This window comes from Leopardus geoffroyi, chromosome A2 (assembly GCF_018350155.1).
Source record: "Leopardus geoffroyi isolate Oge1 chromosome A2, O.geoffroyi_Oge1_pat1.0, whole genome shotgun sequence".
Classification (NCBI taxonomy): Eukaryota; Metazoa; Chordata; class Mammalia; order Carnivora; family Felidae; genus Leopardus; species Leopardus geoffroyi.
Window position 1 is genome coordinate 36237362 of NC_059331.1, and position 17118 is coordinate 36254479.

Sequence of the window (17118 nt, forward strand, 5' to 3'; positions counted from 1 at the left end):
TGAGTTGCCTATGGAATGGCAAGGTCATAGTTGATAGCCAAAATGCTACCTGAATTTCCTTTACCATCATTCAGTTTATTTATTTTTTTTAAATTGTATTATTTCTTTTGAGAGGGGGAGGGGGAGAGAGACAGAGACAGAGACAAAGAAAGCTGGGGGAGAGCCAGAGAGAGAGAGTCCCAAAGAGCCTCCACAGTGTCAGTGTGGAGCTCACGTGCGGCTCAAACCCACAAACTCTGAGATCACGACCTGAGTCAAAACTAAGAATTGGACGCTCAACCAACTGAGCCACCCAGGAATCCCATCATCGTTCAGTTTAACAACTAGGCACATGTAAGAAATAAAATACCACCTGAGACAGAAAAGATGTCTGCAGCCCTGCCATATCAACTCCACTTATTGAACTTGATCGTGACATTGTGGGAGTGCTAGAAACAGAAAATGGCTTCCGTTCCTTAGGGAGTAAAAAAAAAAAAAATTCAGATCACATTAAAGACTAAAATGGTAAAAAAAAACTAGTAAACTTTTTTAGGATAAATGACAACAAAGACTCATTCTTATTTCCTCATAAAATGTTACAGATAGGATATCTGAAGTCTTTAATAAAGGCACAAATACTTAGTAACTTAAAAACTAGACAGACTTGGTCAAATCATCTAAGGAACCATTTATATTACAACATAATTTACTTTTAATGGAATGAGAATGTTTTTGTTCTAGCAAGTATATGAACTAACTTCTTCATATGATTACACATTATGTGTATAACATAACCACCAATTAAACCTAATTCTTTAGAATCAGGTTGCTAATGAGTGTTACAAACCACAAATTTTCTGGCTTATCCATTTTATTTTTTTTAATGATTATTTATTTATTTTGACAGGGAAAGAGAGGGAGAGTGCAAGCAGGGAAGGGGCAGCGAAAGAGGGAGAGTAAGAATCTCAAGCAGGCTCTATGTTGTCCGCGCAGAGCCCAATGCAAGGCTCAAACTCACGATTGGGGTTAAGACCATGACCCAAGCCGAAATCAGGAGTCAGTCACTCAACTGAATGAGTCACCCAGTTCCTCCCCATTTTATTTTTATTATGTATTTTTAAAATTCCAAATAAATTTGGGGCACCTGGGTGGCTCAGTTGGTTAAGCATCCGACTTTGGCTCGGGTCATGATCTCACGGTTTGAGAGTTTGAGCCCCATGTCGGGCTCTGTGCTGACATCTCAGAGCCTGGAGCCTTCTTCAGATTCCCTCTCTCTCTCTCTCTCTCTCTCTCTGCTCCTCCCCCACTCATGCTCTGTCTCTCTCTCTCTCTCTCTCAAAAACAAACATAAAAAAAAAAAAAGATTTGAAATAAATAAATAAAATTCAAAATAAATTCAAAAGGTAATCTCCATGTACGTGTAGGTAGTTTTAACATATCATGCTATCTATCAAGTATAGTCTAATCCTATACAGGAAACTCATTTTAAAAAATTACTTTCATTAACCAGAAATAAAGAGAATAAACCAGTTTTATTCCCACAGTGCCTAGGGGCCTAATGAGGTATATTAGTTTCAGTGAGAGAATACAAAATTCATTTAAAAATGGACAAGAGGTTCTGTAATTCAAATCCTAGAAATCACAGATCTCTTTGGACAAACTTAAGTTACTTTGGATCTACCCTGACAGGCTACTGAATATTAGAATTTATCACTCTATTGATGTTAGACATTAGAAATGGTATTTATAAAGTATAACTAAAATTATATAACAACGTTTAATAACAACACCACTAACTGGTTATACCAAAAACAAAACAAAAACCAAAATTCAATACCTTTTCTTTTACTGCTTCTTGGGTGAAAACTGCTTTCTTCCTTTCTTGTTCAACTTTCATTTTCTCCATTTCTAACTGACTATTCAATAGTGTCTAATGGAGAAAAATATAGTTAGGTAATTTCTGTGAAGCTAAATCATCATTGTAAGTCAACTTTAAAGTCAAGAACATAAAACATATATTCCCATTTGTTTTACTACTAAAGACCAAGTTCCAAAAGTAGTCTTATCACCCATTTCATCATGGCATCTCATTAGTTCATTACCATCCCCAACCATTCTTGGGTGGAAGCCCTAGAGGTGCAAACATTGTTTTTTTTTTTTTTTTTTTGAGCAAACATAGTTAAATACCTTTTCTTTCCTTGTCTCTTCAAGTGTTCTTACATATTCATCTTTTAGGTTTTCTAATTCAACCTGGTACCTAGTAAGCCAGAGAGAAGTAAACAAAAAAAAGGACATGATAGTACAGACTACTGAAAACTCACTACTTTATTAACTCTTTAATAGTAATTTCTATTTCCAGTTTGATTTCCAACCATATTTTCCAGATGATGTGGGTTTTACATTCAGAAGCTAAGCTACTACTTCTGTGCATTTTAGTGTATTGCTGCTCTATGCTAGGATTTAATTTAAAAAAAAAGAATTTTGAATACCACCAGTCTATAACAGGTTCAGATTCTGCAAAAGCTTGTTAGGGAGTTCTTTGAAAATGTTTATAGAAGTTCAGGTATTTTATTTCATAAATCATTTTTACTTCACCACTTTTTTCTAATTAAAATCTCTAAGGAAAAAAGAGAGTAAAACCACACTAATCACAGTCTTAATAAAAATTCAGAGAGATGGCTTTTATAGCTTATGGTTCCAAAGAAGCCAGACATTTATTTAGAAAGACTGGAATACTGCTAAGACCCTTGTAAAATACAAAACTATAAAAATAACTCCAATGAGTGGCCTCCAAACTATTTTGCACTTACAGATTCCTTTAAAAAACCCGATTAATGAATTCTTCCCCTGGAAAATGCAAATAAATACAGAACATGCCACACAATTTCATGAACCTATCTATGTAAAGTTCAGTGAATCCCCAAACCACCTGGCTATAATATTCTATTACTAACGATTCTGACTTGAAACACTTTAACATTCTTTTTTTACATGCTTTAATATGGCACAAAATACCAGGAATAACACTCAAGAAACATGCTCACCTACTATTTTCATCCTCCAGTTTTCTTAGCTTATTTTTCTCTGATTCTAGCTGGGCCTGAAATCTACTATTTTCCTGCCTTAAGAGTGAATTCTGTGACTCCATGGAGGACATTTGAATTTTGTTGGCAAGGAGTTCTTCTGTAGCTGCACGTTCTCTTTCAACTGCTGCTGCCAACAAGGTCTGGGATTCACCTGATTGTAGGGTAAAAAAGAAAAATCACATATATCCAAGAGGCCAAAATATCAAGTAGATTCTGACTTCAAACTGTTAATGATTCAAGGAGCCATATTGAAATCAGTTTATTGCCAAAAGCAGGACTGCCTCCAACAAACAAAAGAACAAATCTCAGCTTCTATCTGCTTTATTACTTTTTCCCAAAATATTTCAATTTGTATGTGGAGTCACATATTTTAAAATATCAACAATGGTGCTGGAGCAACTGGATATCCACAGGCAAAACGGAAAAAAAAGGAACCTCAAACTAAACTTCTACCATAAATGAAAATTAACTCAAAATGGATCATAAACTTAAACGTAAAACAAAACTGTAAAACAATAAAAAAAAAAAAAACCACAGGAGAAATCTTCAGCATCTAGGGACAGGCAAGGAATATTTGTTAGACACCAAAAGCAGAGCCATTAAAGAAAAACAGATAAATTGGACACCTTCAAAATTTTAAACTTTTGCTTTTGCGAATAGGATAAAAAGACAAGCTACGGAGTTGGAGGGAAAAAATGCAAAACACATTATCTAAGTCTAGTGTCTAGAATATATAAAAAAAGTCTCAAAACTCAGTAGCGAAAATAAAGACAATCCAGTTAGAAAATGGGCAAGACATGAAAAGTTATTTCACTCAAGAGGCTATAGATATGAAAAATAAGCACATGAAGTAATATTAAACATTAGTCATTAGGGAAATGAAAATGAAAATCACAGTCAGATATCACTACACACCTGTCTGAACCACTATTACGAGAAAACAGGGAGGGGCGCCTGGGCGCAGTCGGTTAAGCGTCCGACTTCAGCCAGGTCACGATCTTGTGGTCCGTGAGTTCGAGCCCCGCGTCGGGCTCTGGGCTGATGGCTCAGAGCCTGGAGCCTGTTTCCGATTCTGTGTCTCCCTCTCTCTCTGCCCCTCCCCCGTTCATGCTCTGTCTCTCTCTGTCCCAAAAATAAATAAAAACGTTGAAAAAAAAACAATTAAAAAAAAAAAAAAAAAAAGAAAAAACAGGGAAAAGACAACATCCTTGCTGGCAAGGATATGGAGCAACTAGATTCCTGTCACACCTACAGCCACTTTGGAAAAACAGTTTGGCATTTTTTTACAAAACTAAACATACAACTACCCACACAACCCAGTAAGTGAACACTTAGGCATTCACCAGAGAAATAAAAACATGTTCACTCTAAAACCTGGACGAGAATGTTCACCAGAGCTTTATTTGTGTGAAAAAATCTAGAATGAGCCCAGATATCCTTCATTAGGTAGATGGTTAAAGAAAATGCGCTATGCACATACCATGGAAACACAATGAGCAATGAAAAGACTAAATCACTGATACACACAGTAACTTAAACAAACTTCCCGGGAATTATGCTGCAAGAGAAAAAAAAAAGCCAATCCCAAATTGTCACACAGTATGTAATTCTATTGCTGTAACATTTTGAAATTCCATAATTTTAGACAGAGGACAGATTAGTGATTGCCAAGATTTGAGACAGGTGAGGATGGCAAAGTGAGGTTTTAAAAGGACAACGTAAAGGATCTTTGTGGTGCTAGAAGTGTTCAACATCTTGAGTGCAGAGATGGGGACATGAACCCACACAAATGACAAAATTGTGCAGTACTTAATACAGACACACACAAATGAGTACCATTAAAACTGGGAAAATCTGATTAAAATCAGTAGATTGTATCAAGTCAACGTAATGGTTGTGATATTATATTTTAATTTTGCAGTGTTAACATTTGGGGATGTTGGATAAAGCATGCAAAGTACCAACTGTATTATTTCTTATAACTGCAAGTGAATCTACAATTATCTCGATAAAAATTTTCAATTAAAAAAAGATTAGTGCATACAACTCAAGATTTAACCAAAAATTCTACTTCTCCCCCCCACCAAAATAGACTTAACACCATCTCTATTTTTCACTTTATATTGTTACATACTGTATCTGTGCTATTTTTTTTTTTTTTTTTTTTTTTTTTTAATTTGAGAGAGATAGAGTGAGAGGGGTAGATGGGCTGAGGGAGAGAGAGAGAGAACCTTAAGCAAGCTCCAAGCTCAGTGCAGAGCCGGTCATGGGGCTCGATCCCACAACCCTGGGATCATGACCTGAGCTAAAATCAAGAGTTGGATGCTCAACCAACTGAGCCACCCAGGTGGCCCTCTGTGCTCCTATTAAAAATACTATTTACGGGGCACCTGGGTGGCTCAGTCGGTTAACCGTCCGACTTCGGCTCATGTCACGATCTGATGGTCCGTGAGTTCGAGCCCCACATCAGGCTCTGTGCTGACAGCTCTGAGCCTGGAGCCTGCTTCGGATTCTGTGTCTCCCTCTCTCTCTCTGCTCCTCCCCCGTTCTGTCTCTGTCTCAAAAATAAATAAACATTTAAAAAAAAAAATACTATTTACTACATCTGTCCCTTGGCTTTGCCTACATTCCAGCACAATACCACATACCCTCGAGTGTATGTAGACTCCAGTTTAAAAACCACAAAAATAACAGCTTCTACTTTTCATTTATTGCAAAATAATTATTCTTTTCATGAGGTGTCATTTTCAGATGTCTTATTTTCATAACAAATGGGTCTCAATAACAACTGATGGACCCCAAAACTTATACCTACAAATTACACAACATATAAGGGTTCATTAAGTTCACTGATTATTTAAGCAGATGAATCTTTTTCCAGACATCATCTCACATGGAACTCAAAAAAAAAAAAAAAAAAAAAAGACAAAGGAGGAACTACTCTCATTACAGCAGCCTACAGAGATACATCAAGCACCTCTCATTTATAGAGCTTCCCTCTCACCATGGCATCTAGTCCTAAGACATCTAAGGGATCTAGCAAGTACTGTTTGAAAACCACTAATCTAGTTTACCCCTCATGGCTTACAAGGACAGCCATTCAGGCCTGCTTTTATCACTAGACCACAGTGTCTCAAATGACAGTTATATTTAGGCACAGAATGGGACACATGAATTTTTCATGAACTTGCCAGCTTCTGGGATATCTAATATATGTATACGTATATACATGTACATATATACGCATATGTACTAGTCTATGCTTGCATAAACATCTTAGAATAATTTTCTTAATAACATCACAGAAGGGCAACCTGGGGCATTTCTATAAAAAAGACTCTAAAGACTCCGCATCATCTGTCCAGTAGAGTTTGATCGGGATCCTCCTTAGATCTATCTCTGCTCCTGGAATTCTACCAACAACTAGAATCCTGATTTCTACATCCTACATTATTGCAGACAAGCTAGAAAGGGGTCAGATTTACCAAGAGACAAGGAAAAAAATGAGTGCAGCAGTCTGTAAAAATGAAAGGAAGGCATGCTAGTATTTGGGACAGTATCTGACACACTGTGTAAGGGAAAACAAGTGGTTTGAAAGGGTCAATTAGGATATTAGAAAATAAATGTAAAAAAAGAGAAGAGGTAAAAATCTACAACTTAGACATAAGATATAACTATCAGATCAAGAATTTCAATTTTATGCCATTATTCTAATTCTATAAACAAGCTTCTACACTGAGCTTAAGAACTAAAGAAATCAGTTACCAAGCCTATCAGAAAGATTCTTCTCTAACTTCTCCCACGATGATGTCTGGGACCCTAGAGTTGCTTGCAAATTTTCTATCTGTCGAAGCAATGGTCTTGTTGTTGATGAAACACTTTGACTCAGCTCTTGGTTTCGATTCTCTGCTTCCTGAAGTCTCTGAATGGTGAAATTCTTAAGTCATTACCACTAACAGCAATAAAAGCTCTAAAAACACTAGCAAACAAACTTTATGAGAGATTTCTGGACAATAATGTTTTCCCAAGAAAAAATTATTTACATTATTTTCCAATTATTCGATCTTTAGAGTTACGAAGCATAACAGTATGTAAATAAGTGCTTCTTTATAAGGTTTTCAAACATAAAGATAGCTTTTGATTACCTGAAGGTAAAACTATCATCCAAACCTCCCAGCAATTGTCTCATCACCCAAATATTTCTAAGTATTTATAAAAACAGAAAGATCAATCTGAGTTGCATTTTCTCTCCCTTTTCCCATTCATGTTCGCTTATTGAAAATTAAGAGTGGTCTCCTATCTACCTAACAGTAATCAAAGACTGATAATAATAAACTAGTTATAACAGACGAAAAGACAATACTGAGAAATAAATCTAGCACAAATTATTTTCCATAAAAAAACCTAGGGCTTTTCATGTTTATTTTTTTTAAGGTGCCCCCTCTGATTTTATTCATATAAGGCACAAAACAATACAGCAAATGCTAAGTATGGTAGTAATCATCTCAATTCCATGAACAGTATCCCCACCGAGCCATTTTTTTATTTCTAGGAAAACACATCTTGGATTTGTGTTTAGGAAAACTGTGACAGTACCTGCTGGAGTTCACCGATCTCATGGCGTAAATAATCCTCTCTTCTGGCAGCCGCTTGCTCTGCACGTTGCAGTGCCAGCCTGAGGTCTCCCACCTGTATGAGAACCCGTACACACTAGCATAGACGGTCACAAAACATTACCCGCAACTTCCTACCTGCATACTGTGTTGTGCGCACTTGCTGTTTATGTAAAATACTTCTACTATCCAATGAGCTTTTTCACATGATTAGCACACATGCCATTCATCAAGCAATTCTAAACTGTATATGTACCCAATATATACTCAGAAAACCACTGTTAAGCCAAAAAAAAAAAAAAAAGTATATAAATAGGTACAAGGCACAGCCACTGTACATTACAGAAGGAGAGACAATGCATCTATAAATATTCCCAATGTAAAGCAGAATGTGATAGCTATAAAAGCAAGCTGCTATTCCTAATACACAACTGCAGATGTAAACTGCTACAGTGTTTCTGTAAAACATTATGAAGACATGTTTAAAGGATCATAAAATTTTTCACCTTTTTCACTTGGTCATCCTAGTCTTGAGAATTGACTCAACAAAAGCAGATATAAATATAAAAGATACTCCCCACTTTGCTGTTAGCTAGACTAGCAAAAATAGACAAAACAGGAAATATTCCACATATCCACCAGTAATCTATTTTTGCAAAGTTTGATACATGAATATAATATTCCCATTAAAAATTACGATGAATGTGGGCGCCGGGGTGGTTCAGTCAGTTAAGCATCCGACTCTTGATTCTGGCCCAGGTCATGATCTCACAGTTCCATGAGACTGAGCTTGTGTCAGGCTCTGAGCTGACAGCATACATTCTCTCTCCCTCTCTGCCTCTTTCCCACATACGTGTGTGGGCATACTCTCTCTCTCTCAAAATAAATAAACTTAAAAAAAATTATGATGAATGTGAAGAATATGTAAAAATTTATAATTAAATTTTAAATGAAAAAACTTATATGGTATCAATTACTTAAAAATACATAGAAAGGTAAGAAGAAGTTAATACACAAAACTGACGTTACTTATAAAAGGTGATAATTTTATAAATAGTACCACCATATGCTCTCTGTCTCCCATTCCCCTACTTTTTGTTATTATGCTAGTGTATATGCAGAGGTATATAGGTAAATTTATAGACCTGTATATTTTCTTTCATTTACAAACAGAAACACTGAAAAAACAAACCAAACACTAGTAAAATGGCTACTTATAGGCAAAGAAAGGGGACGGGGAGGAGCTAAGTTGGAAACAAATGTTGTCTCGACATACGGTTATATAGTTCTCACTTTGGAATCATGTAAATGTTCTACATATTTATGTAAAATTAAATCAAAATTGCACTGCGCTCAATGAGGAAAGAATGATCTTTTCCATAAATGGTCCTGTGACAGCTGGACATCCATGTGCAAAAAACCTAAATGCAAGAGCTAAAACTATAAAATTCTTAGAAGGAAACAGGGGAACACCTGCATGACCTTGGACTAAGCAATGGTGTCTTAAATACGATGCCCGGAGCACAGGCAACAAAAGAAAAAATAAAGAAGATGGACTTCACCAAAATTTAAAAAACCTATACATCAAAGGACACTATTGAGAAAATGAAAGACAACCTATAAAATGGGAAAAAATATTTGCAAATCCTACCTTTGATAAAGACCTAATATGCAGAACACATAAACAACTCTCACAACTCAACAATTTAAAAATGAACAAAGGATATGAGTGTTTGAATAAATTTCTCCAAAGAAGATGCAAAAATATATATATGGCCAGTAAGCACATAAAAAGATGCTCAACATCATTAGTCATTAAGGAAATATAAACAAATACACCACAATCAGATACCATTTCATACCCACTAAAAGGGCTATTAAAAAAAAAAAAAGAAGGGGTGCCTGGGTGGCTCAGTCGGTTAAGCGGCCGACTTCGGCTCAGGTCTTAATCTCGCGGTCCGTGAGTTCGAGCCCCGCGTCGGGCTCTGTGCTGACAGCTCAGAGCCTGGAGCCTGTTTCAGATTCTGTGTCTCCCTCTCTCTGACCCTCCCCCGTTCATGCTCTGTCTCTCTCTGTCTCAAAAATAAACGTTAAAAAAAAAATTATTTAAAAAAAAAAAAAAAAAAGAAGGTAACAAACACTGGCAAAAGATAGAAACTAAAACCCTCACATATTGCTGATGAGAATGTAAAATGGTGTAGGTGTTGTGGAAAGTCTGGCAGCTCTTCACAAAGTTATATATAGGATTACCAAACTAACCTAAGGATATATGTCAAAGAGAATTTTTTTTAATAATTTTTTTTAATGTTTATTTATTTTTGAGAAAGAGACAGAGCACAGGGAATGAAGCCATCAGAGACAGAGGGAGACACAGAATCCAAAGCAGGCTTCAGGCTCTGAGCTGTCAGCACAGAGCCCGACACGGGCCTTAAACCCACGAATTGCAAGATCATGACCTGAGCCGAAGTCGGATGCTTAACTGAATGAGCCACCCAGGTGCCCTATGTCTAAGAGAATTTAAAATAAATGTTTACACAAAAATGTGTACATGAATGTTTATACTAGTATTATTTGTAATAACCAAAAGTGAAAATAACCCAAGTATCCATCAACTGATGATTTTGTAAGACAAAGTCTGACAAATTTTGGTTTTCCTCCCTTATCTGAACTGTATGGACTCCCCCAGTTGTTATGAATAAGCTCAGGAGTTATATGGATTCTCCTAAAATTATACACAATGTCTAGTATTTATCTGCATAGGTGCAGTAACACAGTCTGCCTTTCACAATATTCTGTAGTAAGTCTGAAATTCACCAAAAATAAGCAGTACTAGAATAACGTAGGTATCATTTTAACAATGGTTTAAAAAAACACACAATGTTAAAAAAAAATTTAAAAAAAAAAAGGGGGGGGGGGGCGCCTGGGTGGCTCAGTTGGTTAAGCGGCCGACTTTGGCTCAGGTTATGATCTCACGGTCCGTGGGTTCAAGCCCCACGTCCAGCTCTGTGCTGACAGCTCAGAGCCTGGAGCCTGTTTCAGATTCTGTGTCTCCCTCTTTCTCTGACCCTCCCCTGTTCATGCTGTCTCAAAAATAAATAAATGTTAAAAAAAAAATTAAAAAACAAAAAACAAAAAACACAAGACTGGCACAATACAGTAGTCTTAGAAAAAAGTGTCCAACAAGATTAGAAACAAAATATAACACCTGTACCACTACATAAAGTTTGACTCAAACCAGCTAATGTATTCTTTAATTTGTAAAAGCACAAAGTTTTTAAAGACTAATTTAATTATTATCTCTTGCTTACTTGAATCGCTAACGTTTCTTGCTGCTGACGGGCTTCTTCTTGGGCCTTCTCTAGTGCTGCTGAAAGTTCTTCTTTGGCTTTCATTTCACGACTCAGAGCAGCTTCCTGTGCCTCGCTATCTTTTGCAGCATTGGCTTTGTGGAGATCAGTAAGTTCTCTTAAAAAATTGGATTGATAATTTTTATTTAAAATAGTTAATTACATGACCAAGTTAAGGAAGTTTGCATATAGATTTCCCTAGGAGCTACACAATAAGGGAGAGTTCACCCCATAATAAACACTGACCACAGTAAGGACTCTCTGTTGAACTTGCTCTGACCAATTACAAGTCCATATATAGCCAAGTTTATAAATATTGTTAGTGATCAAATAACAGAAGAAGTATTTCTTCAACATCCTGTTCTGATAATTGATTTTAAATGAGTTGTATATTTGTTCATTTTCTTACTTGTATGCACTATCCAGAGCAGCTTGAATACTTCGGTTCTTTTCTTCAAGTTCATCCATGTCTACCTGAAGTCGGCCAAGATCCTTCTCTTGGCGTTCTACCAAAGAATTTAGTTTTTTAATGTTTTCTCTATGTTGTTTCTCAACCTCTTCTTTGCCATCAAGGACCTATAAAACAGACAAAAGTATTTTTCAATTAGTAACACCATGGTAAATAATTGTATTCCAGGAATCTTGAGTGTTACAGTAATGAAGAAAAATCTTAACTATCATCTATTAAATTGCTTGACAAATTCTTCCCATGATATATCCCAATAAATTATTCTAAATGTTTTATAAGCCATGGCTAATTGTTCATATAGGAAGTAATAACAATATATATATTTAGATAATAGTTAATATTCACCTGTTTTAAATGTTGCAACTCTTCTTCTAGCTCTTTAACTTTTTTGTTCAGTTTTGCAATAATATTTTCATTTTCTTTGTCTTTAGCTCTTAATTTCTTAATAATGTTAGAATTATGCAGCTGCTGTTTTGAAAGTTTTTCTCCTAGCAATGGCAAAAAAAAAAAAAATTTTCAAATAATGATTCCTTAAGAATCTGGATAGTGTGTTGGATCTAACCAGTGACATAAAATGATAGAGTATTTTTAAAATCACAATATTATAACCATGAACATTAAATTGATTGGGACAACCATCAATAAATGCTAAAATTACTAGATGGAAGGGTGATAGGTAACAGAATATTCTTAGCCTTAAGAAATCATTCCCACAGGCAAACCATAAGAGACTCTTACATAACAGAGAACAAACTGAGGGTTGCTAGCAGGGAGGTAAATGGGGGGAAGGGCTAAATGGGTGATGGGCATTAAGGACGGCACTTGTTGGGATGAGCACTGGGTGTTGTATGTAAGTAATGAATCACTGGGTTCTACTCCTGAAACCAATACTACAATGTATGTTAACTAACTTGAATTTAAATAAATAATTTTTTTAAAATTCATTCCCACGTATTGCTTATGAATTACAAATGGAAAAATCTACTTGTAATACAATGGAGAAATCTGGCTATTACCATCTTAACCATTTAGTCAGTCACCAGTGATCTTTCTTACCAGAAATTTTATCTGAATCTAATCATGAGAAGGACAAATTCCTGAACATGGGGCATACTATAGGAAAACTGGCCTGGATTCTACGAAGTCTTTAAAGTCATGAAGAGAGACCTATCGCTAGACTGATGAAAGACCAAAAAGACAGGGGCGCCTGGGTGGCGCAGTCGGTTAAGCGTCCAACTTCAGCCAGGTCACGATCTCGCGGTCCGTGAGTTCGAGCCCCGCGTCGGGCTCTGGGCTGATGGCTCAGAGCCTGGAGCCTGTTTCCGATTCTGTGTCTCCCTCTCTCTCTGCCCCTCCCCCATTCATGCTCTGTCTCTCTCTGTCTCAAAAATAAATAAACGTTGAAAAAAAAAAATACAAAAAAAAAAAAAAAAAAAAAAAAAGAAAGACCAAAAAGACATAATGGCCAAATGCAATACACAAACTTTGACTGGATCTTGGGGAAGGACAAATATCAGGTATAAAAGTCCTTTTTAGAGACAATGGGATGATGAAATACATGTTGGAGTATACTTCTGAATAAATACTGATTTTCTTAGGTATGGTTATGATGTTGTGCTTGTGAAGCAAAATGTACTTGCTACTGGAAAATGGAGCCTCATGAATTTAGGAGCAGACTACATATTCAATGCAATATCTAACAAAAGTCCAATGGCAAATTTCACAAAGTTTTTTAAAAATCCTAAAATTCATATGGAACCACAGAAGACCTCAAATAGCCAAAGGAATCCTGAGCAAGAACAAAGCTGAAAGTATCATATTTCCTCATTTTAAGACATGATACAAAGCTAGAGTTATCAAAACAGTATGGTACTAGCATAAAAACAGTAGACCAGGGGTGCCTGGGTGGCTCGGTCGGTTAAGCATCCGACTTCGGCTCAGGTCATGATCTCACGGTCCGTTGAGTTCGAGCCCTGCATCGGGCTCTGTGCTGACAGCTCAGAGCCTGGAGCCCGTTTTGGATTCTGTGTCTCCCTCTCTCTCTCTGTCCCTCCCCTGTTCATGCTCTCTCTCTGTCTCAAAAATAAATAAATGTTAAAAGAAAAAAAAAACAAAAACATAGTAGACCAGCAGAGCAAAACAGCCTAGAAAATCCACACAGAATTCAGAAATACATTTACAGCCAAGTGATCTTCAAAAAAGAGACCAAGAACAAACGATGGGGAAAGGGAAGTCTCATCAATAAATTATACCAGGAAAACTGAATAATCATAGGCAGAATGAAATAGGACCACACACCAAATACAAAAGTCAACTCAAAATAAACACTTAATATACCTGAAAGTGTAAAATTACTAGGAAAAAAAAAATAGGGGAAAAAAAACTTCTGACATTGGTATTGGCAATGATTTTTTGGGTATGGATTCCAAAAGCATAGACTACAAAAGCAAAAATAGACAACTGGGATTACATCAAACTAAAAACTACTGCATAGCAAAGGAAACAAATCAACAGACTGAAGAGATAATCTGCAGAATGGAGGAAAATATTTGCAAGCCATGTATTTGATAAGGGATTAATATCCAAAATAAACAAAGAACTCCAATAACTCAACAACAAAAAACAAGCCAATTAAGAAATGGGTAAAAGATGTGAGGGGCTCCTGGGTGGCTCAGTCGGTTAAGTGTCTAGCTTCAGCTCACGTCATGATCTCACAGTTGGTGAGTTCGAGCCCCACTTCGGGTCTGTGCTGACAGCTCAGAGCCTGGAGCATGCTTTGGATTCTGTGTCTCCTTCTCTCTCTCTGCCCCTCCCCCACTCACTCTCTGTCTCTCACAAATGAATAAACATTAAAAAAAAAATTTCTTTTTAAAAAAAAAAGATGTGAATAGACTTTCTCAAAAGAAGACAAAGAATGGCCAAGGTACTCAATATCACTAATCATCAGAAAAATGCATATCAAAACTATATGAGATATCACCTCACAACTGTCAGGATACCTATTATCAACAAGACAAAAGATAAGAATTGGCAAGGATGTAGTGAAAAGGGAACCTTGGTATATACTATTGGCAGAAGTGTAAACTGGGTACAGCCATTATGGAAAACAGCATGGAGATTCCCAAAAAATTAAAGATAGAACTACTATATGATCCAACAGTCCCACTTCTAGGTATACATCCAAAGGAAATAAAATCAGTACCTCAGAGACATGTGCATTTCCATGTGTACTGCAGCATTATTCACAAAAGTAAAGTTATGCAAATAACCTAAGTGTCCATCAATGGATAAATGGATAAAGAAAATGTGGTGTGCACAGAAATGCAAAGAATTTTAAGAGAATACTATGATGATTATATATGTGAACTTGACAACCTAGAAAAAAAATGGATAAATTCCTAGAAACAATCTCCCAGAACTAAATCAGAAAGAACAAGAAAATTTGAACAGATCGATTACTAGTAACAAAATTGAATCAGTAATCAAGACTCCTCATCTCAAACAAAAGCCCAGGACCAGATGGCTTCACAGGTGAATTCTACCATTTAAAGAAGAGTTAATACCTATTCTTCTCAAACTGGTCCACAAATTGAAAAAAACGTTTTCAAATTTATCCTATAAGACTAGTATTGCCCTGACACCAAAACCAAAGACCCTTAAAAAAAGAAAGACAACAAGAGGCCAATATCCCTAGTAAACACAGGTGTAAAAATACTCAACAAAATATTAGCAAACTGAATTCAACAATACATTAAAAGGATCATTCACCACGATCAAGTGAGATTTATTCCAAGGACACAAACGTGGTTCAATATTTGCAAATCAATCAACATGAAATATCACATTAATAAAAGGATAAAAACCATAAGTCAACACAATAGAAGCAGAAAAAGCATTTTTATATAAAATACTGTATCTGGGCATGATAAAAATTTCAAAGTGGGCTAGAAGGGAACATAACATAATAAAGGCAACACAGAAAAAATTCTTAGCTTAACATCATACTTGATGGTAAAATACTGAAAGCTTTTCGTCTAAGACCAGGAAGAAGACAAAGATGTGCACTCTAACCTCTTTAATATAATATTGTAGTGAAGACCAACTACAGCAAATGGACAAGAAAAATAAATAAAAGGCACCCAAAGTAGTAAGGAAGAAGTAAAATTGTCACTATTTAGAGATGATATAATACCATAGCTAGAAAAGCCTGAAGACTCCATCCAAAGAACTATTAGAATAAGTGAATTCAGTAAAATTGCAGGATACAAAATATACAGAAGTCTGTTGCATTTCCATATGCTAATAATAAAATAGTAGGAAGTACAATTAAGAAATAATCCCATTTACAAGTGCACCAATAAAATAAAATAAAGTAAAATAAAATAAAATAAAATAAAATACTTAGGAATAAATTTAACTAAGAAAATCAAAGACCTATACTCTGATACTAATGAAAAAAATTGAAAGCAACACAAATGGAGAGATATACCATGCTCATGAACTGGAAGAATTAATATTGTTAAAATGTCCATACTACCCAAAGCAATCTACAGATTCAATGCAATCCCTATCAAAATACCAAGAGCATTTTTCACACAACTAGAAGCAGTAAGCCTAAAATTTTCATGGAAACACAAAGACCCCAAATAGCCAAAGCAATCTTAAGAAAGAAAAACAAAGCTTGAATGTATCAAAATCCTAGATTACAGCTACAGTAATCAAAATAGTAGGATACTGGCACAAAAACAGACACACAGATCAATAAAACAGGATAGAGAGCCCAGAAATAAACCCATACTTATACGGTCAAATAAATGATGACAAAGGAGGCAAGAATATATAATGGGGAAAAGATATTCTTTTCATTAAGTGGTGTTGGGAAAACTGGACAGCTACATGAACAAGAATGAAACCAGACCACTTTCTTACACCATACACAAAAATAAATTCAAAATGGATTAAAGACCAAAATGTGAGATGTGAAATTATAAAACTCTTAAAAGAAAACATAGGCAGCAGGGCCCCTGGGTGGCTCAGCTGGTTAAGCACCCGACTTCGGTTAAATATCCGACTTCAGCTCAAGTCATGATCTCATGGTTCGTGGGTTCGAGTCCCACATTGGGTTCCTTGCTGACAGCTCAGAGACTGGAGCCTGCTTCGGATTCTGTGTCTCCTGCTCTCTCTGCCCCTCCCCCGCACGCACACACACACTCCCTACTCTCTCTCTCTCAAAAATAAACAAACATTAAAAAAAAAATTTTTTTAAGAAAGAAAACACAGGCAGTAATCCCCTGAACATCAGCCTTAGAATATATTTATGAATATGTCTCCTCAGGCAAGAAAAACAAAAGCAAAAATAAACTATTGGGACTACAACAAAATAAAAACCTTTTGTACAGCAAAGGAAACCATCAACAAAACAAGAAGACAGTCTACTGAATTGAAGACATATTTTAATGACATAGCCAATAAGAGGTAAATGTCCAAAATACATAAAGAACTCATACAATTCAACCCTTCCCCAAAAGCAATCTGATTAAAAAAATGGAAAAAGGACATGAATAAACATTTTTCCAAAGAAGACATATAGAGGGCCAACCGAAACATAAAAAGGTCACTAACCA

General features: G+C 36.0%; 1 protein-coding gene across 2 annotated transcripts in view; it reads right to left on the bottom strand.

Annotated features, from left to right (window-relative positions):
* Positions 1–17118, bottom strand: part of TMF1 (TATA element modulatory factor 1) — a 37103-nt gene that overhangs the window by 5312 nt on the left and 14673 nt on the right. For both annotated transcript variants that reach the window (XR_006715933.1, XM_045493487.1), the window contains exons 6-14: positions 11840–11982; positions 11435–11601; positions 10987–11143; positions 7662–7754; positions 6831–6987; positions 3024–3216; positions 2167–2236; positions 1817–1909; positions 353–454 (exon numbers count right to left, since the gene is read on the bottom strand). Coding sequence is in view for 1 of the 2 variants with exons in the window: in XM_045493487.1 (XP_045349443.1) it covers positions 353–454; positions 1817–1909; positions 2167–2236; positions 3024–3216; positions 6831–6987; positions 7662–7754; positions 10987–11143; positions 11435–11601; positions 11840–11982 (1175 nt within the window). In the remaining variant the exon portion in view is untranslated. The remainder of the gene's footprint in view (positions 1–352; positions 455–1816; positions 1910–2166; positions 2237–3023; positions 3217–6830; positions 6988–7661; positions 7755–10986; positions 11144–11434; positions 11602–11839; positions 11983–17118) is intronic.